General features: G+C 35.8%; 1 protein-coding gene across 2 annotated transcripts; it reads right to left on the bottom strand.

The window, feature by feature from the left end:
- Positions 1–1399: 1399 nt before the first annotated feature.
- LOC127876883 (5-formyltetrahydrofolate cyclo-ligase-like) lies at positions 1400–10239 on the bottom strand. Of its 2 annotated transcripts, none has more exons than XM_052422389.1 (5): positions 10114–10239; positions 7435–7624; positions 5989–6124; positions 4645–4764; positions 1400–1631 (listed from the first exon to the last, which is right to left on the bottom strand). In XM_052422389.1, the coding sequence occupies exons 2-5, from the start codon at positions 7549–7551 to the stop codon at positions 1414–1416; spliced, it is 591 nt and encodes a 196-aa protein (XP_052278349.1). In that variant the 5' UTR covers positions 7552–7624; positions 10114–10239; the 3' UTR covers positions 1400–1413. The 2 variants fall into 2 exon arrangements, with proteins under 2 accessions (XP_052278349.1, XP_052278348.1); XM_052422388.1 differs by having other exon boundaries at positions 10066–10168.
- Positions 10240–13591: the final 3352 nt, after the last annotated feature.

The raw sequence follows: 13591 nt of genomic DNA, 5'->3' as shown, positions 1-13591 counted from the left end.
AGACGAAGGTCCGAATGCGAGAAAACCTTCTGGTTTCCGCATTGGCGATCTTACCAGTGAACGCGTTGTTTGTACCTATAACAGTTTTGATGTAATGCACTTAAGTTTAAGTTTGTTTGGTTCGCATTTTAAAAGATAAAACCTTTCAACCAAACAAGATTTTTTCCGCTTCAACCAAATTTGGTAGAAATATGATCAGCTTCCTGGGAAAACCGGGCGTGATGCATATGCGTCAAGTGGCGTCTCAAATTACCATTGCACATTTTAATTAGGACGAAAGTTCAGCGTTAATGGATAGTTTTGTTTTAAAAAAGTGCATTCTAAGCGAAAATCTAGTCTAAGCGGAAAGTGTCGTCCCTCATTAGCATGCGCGGACTGTTCAGTCAAACATGGGACGAACCTTCACACGCATGCACTAAGTCCGTTTTTTTCCGGGATAGCGGCGCATAGGTTGTACTCAACATTTATGGGCTGACGTTCTGTTCAGACTAAAAACGTGGAGATTGAAGGGAGTGCGGGTGGAGAGTTTAAAGGAGCTATGCCATTTATTTTAATGGGACCTGCTACATAACCAATTGTAGGCGCACATGCAGTTATGCAAGACATGTCATTAACTAAGTAGAAGCATTATTGCTGAACGGAGAAGTCATTGTAAACGAGGATACTGTAACCTGGATAACTTGTCGGTTGCGTTTGTACATCGTTCCGAGCTCAACTGGCATGTCCATAACGGTTAAAGACGAGCGCAGCTTTGGCCAGAAGCCCTTTAACATTTCCAACACTGATAAAGTGGCATCCCATGTGTACAAAGACCAAAACAGTGAATTGCAGAATCCATCGACCTCACTCGTGTCTTGACCAGAGTGAGTAATTACCAAGTTTATCATTTCTACTCTAAATTTGTCCTTTGACAACATGCTTAAAATGCTGAATTAAACACAAATAAAAAGATTTGTTCAATGTGCGACATTTTGATCAAACAATACCGAGACAAAAGGTGTCTATAAAAGGTCATAGACCCACAGCATCAAGGTCTGTCATGATTGTCAGTCTGTCGTATCTGTCTATGGTCGACCTAAAACAGTGTTTTTTCATGCAGTAGCGGATACACCGTTGAATGGATTTTCTATCGACTTTCGTATTGGCCTTATATACATATTTCTGTTTTTACTGATCGACCTCAGTAAGGAAACCTCTTATGTAAACATTCGTTGGGAGCAATCTAATGCAATGCCACTAGTACATTCAGTCTTTATTTACTACATTTTTGAATTTTCAATAGATGATTATCCATGTACGAAACAATTTAGTGAATACTGAGCTCGCATAAACATTAAATTTCGTTTTAGAATCTAACACGAAACAAAACGAATGGACACGAACCATCGAGCATTACGGATTATTTTATACATTTTATTCCAAATAAATTACATGATCAACTTTCTTGTCGTTTTGGGTGACCGGTATTTCATCACAGATTTGCTCCCTGTACGCAAGTGCTACAGTCACAGGTTTGCAGCCGTTCGCCTCACATTTACTGAGGTAGCTGTCGTAATATCCTTTGCCGCGCCCTATACGATCGCCAGCGCGGGTGAATCCCAACCCGGGCATCAGTATCAGGTCAAGGCCACCTAAAGGAAATGAAGTACAAATCCTTGGTGTACAAATGAAAATGAGTTTTAAAAACATCTCAAACGAACACACAAACGAATCTTTAAACCAGATAATGCAATACATACAAGTGTGAAGTTTTTGCGTACAATCTCAACACAATTTTAATAGACAAATAAAAATAAAAAGATGACTAAAGAACATATGCATGCACCAATTTTTATGATTTTTATTTTATTATTTGCTACGTTAGACTTAAAACTTTCTTGAATTTCATTTTTCTTGAATGTCATTAATTAATTAAGTTGATAGTTTTTCAGTTGTTTTGTGAGATTGTTAGTTCGATCCCCATTCGAATAGAGTTGAGGCATTGGCAAACATACGTCGAAATCTATGGAAGGGAAGTACCGCCAATATTATTAATCACCAGAAATGTTGCACGTGTTGAATATTCAGCTCATTTGTTTAACAGAGAATTTTTAAAATACAACATTTTAATATCTGTTTTGTACCATTTTAAAGTGTAAAATGCTGTATGTTCCGAGTCTACAAAATGTTTTAATGTTTAAAAACAAACATGTAACTTCTTAAACTACAGATCTGAAAATGAAGATGGTGCATATATAAAGTCTACATCTTCATATACCTAATATTGTAGTCATAATAATAAACAAGGGACAAAATTGCAACAAAACCAGGTTTTCAATTTGAAAAAGTCTGATAAAGGGAGACAACTTAAACTGAACTGATTGTTCATAGTTATCCCCATTGTTTCAAAATAAATCTTTTTTAGTCGTGGTGACATTGACCTTGGATATATTGACGTAATTTTTTCGTGCAACGCACCGTCCAATGATGGTGAACAAATGTGCCAAATGATATTAAAATCTCACAATGAATGACATAGTTATGGCCCGGACAAGCTCATGTATAGCCATTGTTGACCTTTGAACTCAAAGTGTGACCTTGAACTTGGAGATACCGACATAATTCTTTCGCGCGACACACCGTCTAATGATGTTGAACCAATGTGCCAAATGATTTTAAAAGCTCACAATGAGCGACAAAGTTATGGCCCGGACAATCTTGTTCCGCCCGCCCGCCCGTCAGCCCGCCCACCAGCCTGCCCGCCCGCCGACATTCGCCAATCTAATAACCAGTGTTTCCTTCGGAAAACCTGGTTAATAAAAGATCTAATAGATCTATCTGAAAGTAAGTTGATGACAAACTACATTAGCATGTTGAATATTTTCTAAGTTGTACGATCGGTTTTAGTAATCTGCTACAAGTCAGCATCTAACAATTAAGTGTACACTATACAATTGTAAAGTTGACGAATCACAATTCAACATTTTACAACGCATTTTCAAGTAAACCGGTGTTAGGGTATAAATTGTCATTAGTCAAAGTAGTAGCCTGCCTTTGCCTTCTGTTATCCACAGGTGTTGGGCGCGTGGCCAAGTCACTTAAACACTCTCAATAAAACAGCCTTTTTCATCATTTTTTACAAAATAATCTGATATAATACACATATACAAGGTAGGTATCGCTTGACACAGAAAAATCACCTACATAAACTTTGTTAAGCCTAAGTGCCTAAATGGCGGTCGACATGCCAACATAAACTACAAGAAAACACTTCTCGAACTCGTAGAAATGCTAGGTCCGCTCTCGTCTGACCGAACGTTCAGTGCCGATTTTTACTTGTTGCCAAGTAGCCGTTCGTTGTCATTTTTCGTTAAAAGGCAACCTTTCCCAACAAAATGGTACATAGTTTACGAAAATTGACCGATATTTGGGCAATGGATGGCTTAAAAAAAATTTGATGTAGGTTTCCCTGTGTCAAGAGATACCTATCTACATGTATATATATATATAAAATTATACACAGATTTTTTTGTCAAAATGATGCAAAATGTTGTTGTATGACATATTGATAGTGTTAAAGTGACTTGGCCATAATTTTTCGTTTCCACCGCGTATAGATTACAGACTTTACAACTGTGCAAATATCAACTAGTAACATTGCAGGATGTAAAGATACGCGATGCCTAATCTAGACGTGTTACATGCTCACGGCGGAAATAGGCAGTTCGTTAAAGTTACTGTTGCAAATTCGTATACTTTAGCATTCACCTTTGTAAAGAAGCGTTAGAGTTGTGACAAAGTTTTGTGCGTTGTGTATGCGATTTAAAAATAAAAGTAAATGTATATTTTACATTTTGAACATTTCATTTTTAGCTCACCTGAGCACAACGTGCTCATGGTGAGCTTTTTGATCGCCTTTTGTCCGTCGTCCGTCGTGCGTTGTGCGGCGTCAACATTTGACTTGTTAACTCTCTAGAGGCCACATTTATTGTCCAATGAAATTTGGTCAGAAGATTGATCTCAATGATATCTTGGATGAGTTCGAAAATGGTTACGTTTGCTTGAAAAACATGGCTAGACACTCTAGAGACCACATTTATTGTCTGATCTTCATGAAACTTGGTCAGAAGATTCATCCCGATAATATCTTGGAAAAGTTAAAAAATGATGCCAGTTGGTTGAAAAACATGGCTTCCAGGGGGCGGGGCATTTTTCCTTATATGGCTAAAGTAAAACCTTGTTAACACTCTAGAGGCCACATTTATTTTCCGACCTTCGTGAAACTTGGTCAGAAGATTTGTCCCAATAATATCTTGTTATCTCAGGTGAGCGACTTTGGGCCTTTCAGGCCCTCTTGTTTATTCATTGAACAGTTTTAATTGTACAATGCACAAGATGAACATTTGAGATGTCTCCACCTTAAAAATTAACCTTGTTGAAAATTGAAACATTAAATATCAAAACTTGTTTATTTGAACGGATATTATTTAACATGTATGTACAATCTTTAATTGCAACATGGAACATATCAGCTGAATACTCAAAACGTGCAACATTTCTGATGCTAAATAATATTGGTGGTCTTTCCCTTCCATAGATATCAACTGTTTCGGCGTTCTTACCGAACGTAATCTAGTGTTTAGAGCAAATATATGGCGCAAGTACCTGTCTCGAGAGCATCCGGTCTGTGATCATCGTCCGCAGGCTGCTTGATCTTCCATTTCGTCTCTGGGAGGGCTTCGTAGTCTGCCAGGGAATTTAGCTTCACCATCTTCATTACTGTGCCTTAACGAGAGAGAATTGGTGTCACTTGGTCGCTCACCTGAGTTCAACAAGAACTGTCATTGCGATGGAGCTGAACATTCAGAACGCTGCTTTATGACAAGCATATTCAGTAACATGCAGCCAACACAAACTAATTGACACGATAAGATAAGCACTTAACCCATTTATGCCTAGTGGACTCTCTCATCTTTCTAAATTTGAGCAATTTATTTCCAAAATTAGGGATTTTTATTATATTTATTTCTATATTTATAATATTTCTTACACAAATTCCTTTAACCACACAGCACAGACCCAGATGAGACGCTGCACCATGCGGCGTTTCATCTGGGTCAACGCTGTTTGCCAAGACCTTTTTTTTAGACGCTAGGCATAAATGGGTTAAACAAAAATACTTATAACTTTTATAAAAAACGAAGGTCCCCAAAGGAACATAAAACGATGGAACATTTATATTGACGTAGTTTTAACTTATGCATGTTTTTCTCTGTGAGATTAATTTAAAATCCGATAAAAGATTTCTTGAAATGAGATCTTCTTAATAGCCGCCATATTTTAACGGATAATAATATTTCTGGGACTTTGGTTGACGGTATCCAAGTGGTCAATTCTGTTAAAACTAATCAACAGGGAAGGAGTCAATTAATAGGTTTTTCAATTGATGGTTAAAGTGTGATCTTTTTTAGATTTTGGTTGCCATAACAACCATATTTTCAGAAGTATTATTTGAATTTAAGAAATTAGGTAAAGGCCACTCAAGGATCATTCACTCAAGATTTGATCAAAATCTAACGTACAGAGAAGAAGTTATTTGAAGTAAAATGCGGCATAACGGACAAGAATGAATTAATGAACTACAACGAAAATTTGCGAATCTGAAACAATTGTTTTTATTTTGTCAATTTACCAAAACGTGAAAAGGCCCTTTTAAAGGATCAGATCGGCAAATTTTCGTTGTAGTTGATATTTGTGAGGAAACAGTAAAACTTTTTAGATCCAATGTTCACATTTATCAATATTAAGCATTTAATGGCCATCTTAAATACATGCCAAAATCTGTGAAAATGCCCATTGAAAACATGATGTAATTTCACATCGAAACAGTGAACATTTTCGTTAACATCCACTGTTATTTAAAGGTGTTTGAAAAAGTAAATAACCAGTTTTAAATCACTGGTATTTTCATAAAACCACAGAAAAGAGTTACATAAATATCCATATTACCGATATATTGTGGTATGAAGCACTCCTTCCCTGTTTCCAGCACGTGTTTCATGATCGCGCTCGTGTGTACCTCTTCCTTCATGTTTAAGTACAAGGATACACGGCGACTCGCTGAGAACTCTTTCAGTTCCAATACCTTCATGGTTAAGAACAAATTAGAGGGTTGATGATGTATATTGCTATGATGGCATTTAGGCAGTAACGGGGAATGTTCGCTTATATTGACCAGAGGATAAATGCGTCCGAATGTGCGCCAATACAACAGCGGTGAATGTTCTTCTAAACTACAAGAAGCATAAATTCTGTATTTGAACGAAAGTCATGAAAGTAGGTTCCGAAAATGCTAGATCCGATGCGACCTAAAATTAATCAGGCTGTTCGGCTAACACAGTGTTCGTATAATACGTTTCTTATACATGCGGACAAGGTGAGGTTACCTCTGGGTATTCCTGTTCATGTTGAAAGTAATGAAGAGCACACAATACGCCGTCGCCCGGTCACTAAATTCACACAATTCTGCTCTTTGCTTATGTATCTGTAAACTACATACCACATCGATAGCGGGAATCAATAACTTGTAAATAAACACATATGTAAAGCAACAAACCAGTTAATTTTTAGTTACAAACAGGGATTTAGTGTTGACATAACTACTCAAATTCAAGGAATATTTCGCAAAATGTTTAGTAAAATAAAGTTAACCCATAAAAAATCAGTGTTCTTTATAACAATAGCCAAAATTTTAACGCTATATGTGGTATGGTAACATCGATTTTATTAGATACAAAATGCGCGTTTTTATTTGTTGTGCGACAATATATTCCGTGTTAATTTCCCGCCACGATATCCGCACATTTACGAGCGAACGCGAGACTGGCTTCGGAAGCACGATGTAGTTCTCATGAATACGCCGTTCTTTCGACGCTGTCCGAAGCGTGACCGTTATCGTCCGATAACTATTCTTTGTTTTGTTGTTAAGTAATATACAAGATATTAAATTATTTCTTGCTTCGGTTGACCTTTCTCGCTGTATCATATAAATGCTACGATTTGTGTGTAAATACATTTTTATCCTTATATGTAAAGTATTGTTTAAAGCGATAAAACGCGAACGCGGCTCCACCGCAAATACATTCATGAACATTCTTAATTTGCATATGCCTTATCCGTAAGCTTTTACGACGGATAATTACCGGTAAATACAAAATCAAACATACATTCGCAAATCTTTTAAGTAAAATGAAACATTAATAATACAGTTGCATGCACATCACTAACATGATATGGTCACTTATGTTTTTAAAGAGAGTACATGTGAGAAAATTATTACATTTTTGTATGCTTAAATATTTTTAAGTTTTCCAATTAACCGGTTATATAACCGGTTCTTATTATAGGATAACACGTTAATTTTGTGTAAAATGTTGCATAAATACTGTTTAATACCTTTTGAGTGACGCCATTTGACTCACGCTCTCGATCGCAATCGGCCATGTTGGCGAGGCGTCGCTTCAGCTCCTTCCGGAGTGCCGCCTTAGCGTGGTACCGCGCAGAGGCGGTCATTCCTACAATCAGACTGGACACTGCGTGCAGTAGATAGGTACTGTAGGAACTTCCTTGCACGTTGCGTGCACGGCTGTGAAAATAAACGTCGACTCCGGATTAATTATAGATCTTACCTCCGACGAAAAAAATACAACATAACAAATAGTGAGCCTTACAATACATTTAACACGACGAAAAATTACACCATCACAAATAGTGAGCCTTACAATACATTTAACAAGTTTATTGGCGATGTTGTGCAATGCTCACGATGTAACTTTTTGTTTTGTAATACTCAGAGATAAACAGAAATGTTACACAAATAAACCTTTGTGCTGGCAATATAAGCTTATCCAGATGATGTATCAAATATGTTTCAGCAACCAATAACATATTTAAATAAACAAACAAAGACGTATACAATTCACGATCTCAGTTTTGAAAATACCCCATCTATTCTGCAAGACACTTTAACCAAATAACGAAAGACCTATACACGCGAGCAAAAAATAAAGATCGAATTATAGGCTTTTTAACTAAGTCTACCGTTTAAGATGCTTTACTAAGTGACTAAAATGCATAATTAAGCATGTGCATGCAGAAAAATACAATTACACTCTATTGCTTTCCTAAATTTAAAATAAAAATACGGGTACATGTGCCACGTTTTAGCGTGTCTTTTTGTAAACTGTAAATCTAGATAAACCTATTAATTTAATTGGTTAGAACAGAAGCTTATACACACTTTAGAGGTTCCTTTAATTAGAATAGTTACACACACTTATTTTGCGTTTAAAGGCATTTTTCTTCAGTTTGTTCCATTTCAAAAAGAACTAGAAATGGCGCGACAGAGGCGGACGCGTATCCCCACGCCGCACGTTTGACACAGGGGTGCCCCAGGGTTGGTAATTGGGCCATGCATAATTGAGATTGACCGTATTGTTATATTGTCATTATAGAAGTTCAGTATCAATTAGAAGTGAATCGGTGTAGAAAGGAAGACATTATAGTAAAAGGCAATTTTGGGTGGATGTGGGCGGGGCGCCCCAGGGTTGGTAATGGGGCCATTCATAGTTGAGATTGACCGTATTGTCATAAGAGAGGTTCAGTATCAATTTGAAGGAAATCGGTGTAGAAAAGAAGAAGTTAATGTAAAATAACCTAAAAAAATGAATGAAAATCTCTGACCCGGCCCCACCCCAACCCCCATAACTTTTGACCCAGGGGTCAGATCAAATTCCAAATAGTGCAGGGTCGCACATATGCTCATACCTACCATGTGTGTAAGTTTCAAGGTTCTAGTGCTAATAGTGTAGGAGGAGATAGTGGCCAGGACGGACGGACGGACAACCGGACAGACGGCGGAGATAACCATAATATCCCCACGCTTTTCAAAAATCGTGGGGCTAAATACATGTACATTACTGTATATAATTAAGCTTCATTTGGCCGAGCGTTGAAATCACTGCATGTGATAGGGTGGTACATTAACAAAATATACCGGTATAAAGGTCAGTTACAAGAATAGACTTGCTTCCACATTTACAATGTTATCTACCGGTCTGCGTATTTACTCAATACTTGATAAAAGTGCTTATAAGCAATAATTTTCTACAACAAACCAAATCTGCAACTACAATTCTTCCCATCACCAAATCTAAGATAATCCAGCCGTGAAAGTTTGAGCGAGGACATATTTTCAAGTGTCAAATTTGACATAATTAAAACATTGTGGAAAGTTCTGTATGTGGAGCTATCTTGGAAATGACTTCATCGAGAAATTAATTTTATGGTGACCTGTCGGTTACCGTTTTGGCGTCGAATAAAGTTGGCTGCAACTTATAGTGCAATTTTTTTACTTGTCACAAAATATTGGGTGCGAACGCCCCCCCCCCCCCCCCCCCCCCTGGCTACGGATATGAGTATTTTGATTTTGTCAAAACATTGCCGATCTAAATGCATTTTTTGTTATGTCCAATAATCAATAATACACAAATAACTATAGATGGACATATAAAACACCCATGTTTTGTATTTGTCCACTTTCGAAATTCGTATGTATTCATAAAGAGGGCCGATACTACAGATAGACTAGTTCTGGCTACCATAACTTTAAATGTCGCTTTTTATGATTTTTTACTGGCGCAACTTTATATGTCAATACTATATAAACTGTACGCTGAAGTTTCTTTAGCTACAGATAGACATGCTAATGAAGGGCGAACGGTCAAGTACAAGAAATGCTACGGAAGGGCGACCGGTCAAGTACAGTGCAAAAAAACTTCGTGAAAAATAAAAAAAACACAAAATATCTAAATCTCCATATCCCATATATTTACATAAAAAGTGCACGTTTATTTAAAGTGAATAAAAATTGTATGTAAACCTTTAGGAACGAATCATACCAAATGCGAATTATTGGTACAGTTAAGTGATTTTATTAACTTGTGTAAAGAACGTATGTTACACTGTAAGTTACAGTAAAAAATACCAGTTAGATATCAGATATCTTAAAATCAAAAATATCCTCACGTTTCAATGAGAGTACCTATACATTAGTTAAGATAATTGTATATTTACATGCTCGAGTCAGTACAATTTTACGATCCAAAGTTCAAGGACGAAATATCGGAAATTTTCTGTCTTCGGGCCAAGCAATAATCACACACAAAGACACTCTGGATCAGCAGACGATTTATTTCATAATCTCGGAATCCGAGATAGCCGATGTATCACGATTGACACAAAGAAATTACCGGTAGACGAATGGTTACGGAGTAAAATTCCGTAGCTTTGACGAATTCTACCGAATAAATAAAAACAAACATGTACACGTTTATGTTCCAGAAAATCTTTTTCCATCGTGATCAATGAAACCATATAAGTATACGACCTTAATTGTGTATTTGTCGACTGTTTTGTGATTATGCACAATGAACATGCCTTAGTTAATGAGCTCCACGTCCGATAGTCATATATTACAATGCAAATTAACCCGATTAACCCCAATAATTACCCCGGTACGCATCAATTTTAAAGTGGTTGGGTTCCACGAATATAGCTCCAAAAAAATTAATACATTTGGCAGATCGAAAAATGTACGTTTATTTTTACTTTTCTGGTATTTTCCACTCTAGTGAGAATGAGGAATGACAAAAATCTTCCGATCTCCAACAAGATCCCAACAAGATTTTGAATGAACACATGGTCTTCCGATCTCTTTGAAACATGCAATATCATTTTTTAGTCCAAATAATTAGACGTAAGCTACCCCGCTTATGTAAATCGACCTCATATTTATAGGAGTATATCATTTTTATGAAATTATAATTGATGTGATATAGAATGTAGCAAATAAAAAAATAATATCTAAAACTTAACCTGGATAAAATGTTCGGCTACAACTATGTTTCTGTGGGAAAGAGGAAACGAACCATGTTTGTTGCCCTTAGACCAGCGCGATTTATTCATTATAGATATTATAATTTAACATAAACTCAATTGGCTGGTAAACTTAACATGGCTCCCATCATGTTTAGTTCACTTAATATCTACCCATTATTTCAGTATCATTTTTATTCAAAAAAATATTTGTAACTAAGCTATAACGAATCAAGTATGCTTTCTCCATTTCTGACTTAATAACGAACCATAAACACGGCCTTTAAAGGGGCCTTTTCACAGATTTTGGCATGTTCTGAAGTTATTCATTACATGCTTTCTATTGATGAATGTAAACGTTTGATCGTAACAGCTGCAGTAAAAAATAAAGATTAAAATAAAAAAAGGAAAAAAACTTTGCGTGGAGCAGGTTTCGAACTAGTGACCCCTTGTATAATTGACGTATTTTACTCTCAGGTATTCTGCCGAGTATACATAGGTGGCGTATTGTATACCTTATAAAAGCAATCTTCGTAGTGTCACAAAATTTAACGACAACAACAGAACTCTCGAAATTATTCAATCGTTTCGCGTTGCAACGCTTTATAATTTTTAGGTTTTAAAATCGCCAAAGGATGCATATAATGGCTATATTAGACCATGGTAAATGTTCAGTAATACTGTTTTCTCACAAATATCATAACTAAAACGAAAATTTGCGAATCTGAAACATTTTTTTTCAATTTTGTCAATTTACCAAAACGTGAAAAGATTTAAGATGTTTGTCTTTTTTTATTGCAGATGTATCATGTGTATATGAATACGCATTTTTAATAACATTTTTACACGTTTCAATTCAATTGAACATACATAAGGGGTGTGTATTGCTATGCTTTAAAGCCCTTTGGGCATGTGTGTTTGAATGCGCGACGTAATGTGACGTAAGTGTAAATGGTGAGATGACATAAACGTCACACTTTGCTTTTTCAACGTCGAAGCGTTTGTGTTATTGTAAAACTTTTTCGAAGTGATTAACATACCCCTATTAGTTACATAATGAGGTATTATACTTGAAACAAACATTTTTGGATCGTATTGGCAAACCTTCGACAGTATTTTCCCTAGAGCCAACATGCCTTTTATGCGGAGCCTCTCCATCATTTAGCACAACTCATTTGTGTGTCTGTATTCGCAAAAATGATCTTACCGAATATGAACTCATTTGTGCACGTAGCGACCATACCTGAGACGGAGTGTTTATATAAAAAAAAAACACCAGTAAAACAAGTAAACACGCGCATTTGTCTCATTCCATAATCAGATCGTTTGTGAAATTAACAAGAAATCGATAATATATATTTTTAACATCACTTTTTATGAAGTTGATGTTTATAATTAAGTCATTTTCAGTTAACGACTGCACGTGAAATTGATCGTTTGCCAGATACATACCGCTATTTTACAAAATTGGAAATGCAAAAGCGATATCAGCACACGTTTTGTGTATGTCCGGCATTTTCTAATTCATATTTGAAAAGAATAAACGTAATTTCGTTATTAATTATAGTAAGGCATGCCATAAATAACATGATTATTGTAATGTTTTTTTTTAAATTTAAATGACATATGAATTTTTACGATCTTGATACAATTAAGTGAACGTTTGAATGAATACACGTACGACCATTCCAAGGAATTCGAAGCAAAACCTCGAAAAAGAACTTCTGTTTAAATGATACTTTTGCATACCGGCAATCCGAGCTTTATGAACATTTTAACTTTAAAATCTCATTGTATGGTGAGGCAAGGCACGGTCTGTTTTGTTGATACAGTAAGAAACTTATCTGCATTGATTAACGTACTAGTATTCATGAAATATAATATCAGGTAAAACAAATATACATAAATATATACACAGTATATATGTGTCCGTTTTACCTGACGACAGTGATACTTTTGCAAAGCATGTTATAGCACGAGCTTACCATAACCATAATCCAGTAATATATGATTGCAGCCACAAAAGCCAACATTGTATCATCGGTTCCAACGTGACTAAGTTTAGTCAGTTATCAAACAACATTGACCATAAACGAATTTTCGTATTCATGAAGTCATGCATTATTAGTCAATATTAGTATAAGGCCTAGCTGTAGATTTCATGAAATACTTACATATTTTAAAACCATGAGTTGTCGTAGTAAACATAGATCAACTAAAGTTATTTCATAACCGGCATATGGTCACATATATGAGTTATATATATGGGCGAAATAATATAATGCTAAACAAGACAAAATGCGAAAAAAACGTGCATATATTCAATAATGTCTATAGATACTTTACCTATATATAACATTTGGAACATATATTAAAATAAAAGCCGATTTGATAGTCAAAACTTAACACTGAAAGTTGTCCATTATACGTTGAGTAGTGCATGTACATGCCAACATATATTATATATTGTATACGTGCAAGGTAAATCAACTAACATGTTTATTGTTTAAGTCTTCATGTTATTTGAGAAATAGTTCAAAATGCATACCCTGAATCAAATTAAATATATTGATCGAATACAACAGTGACAAATTTACTTTGATCCATTTAATGTTTGCAATATTTCCACTCGGAGCACAAAGCGTAGACATTCTCATTGACATGTTTTTCAAAAAGT

The sequence above is a fragment of the Dreissena polymorpha genome, chromosome 4, assembly GCF_020536995.1.
Source record: "Dreissena polymorpha isolate Duluth1 chromosome 4, UMN_Dpol_1.0, whole genome shotgun sequence".
Taxonomy (NCBI): Eukaryota; Metazoa; Mollusca; class Bivalvia; order Myida; family Dreissenidae; genus Dreissena; species Dreissena polymorpha.
Note: the sequence above shows the minus strand (reverse complement) of the source record. Positions and strands in the feature narration are given on the sequence as shown.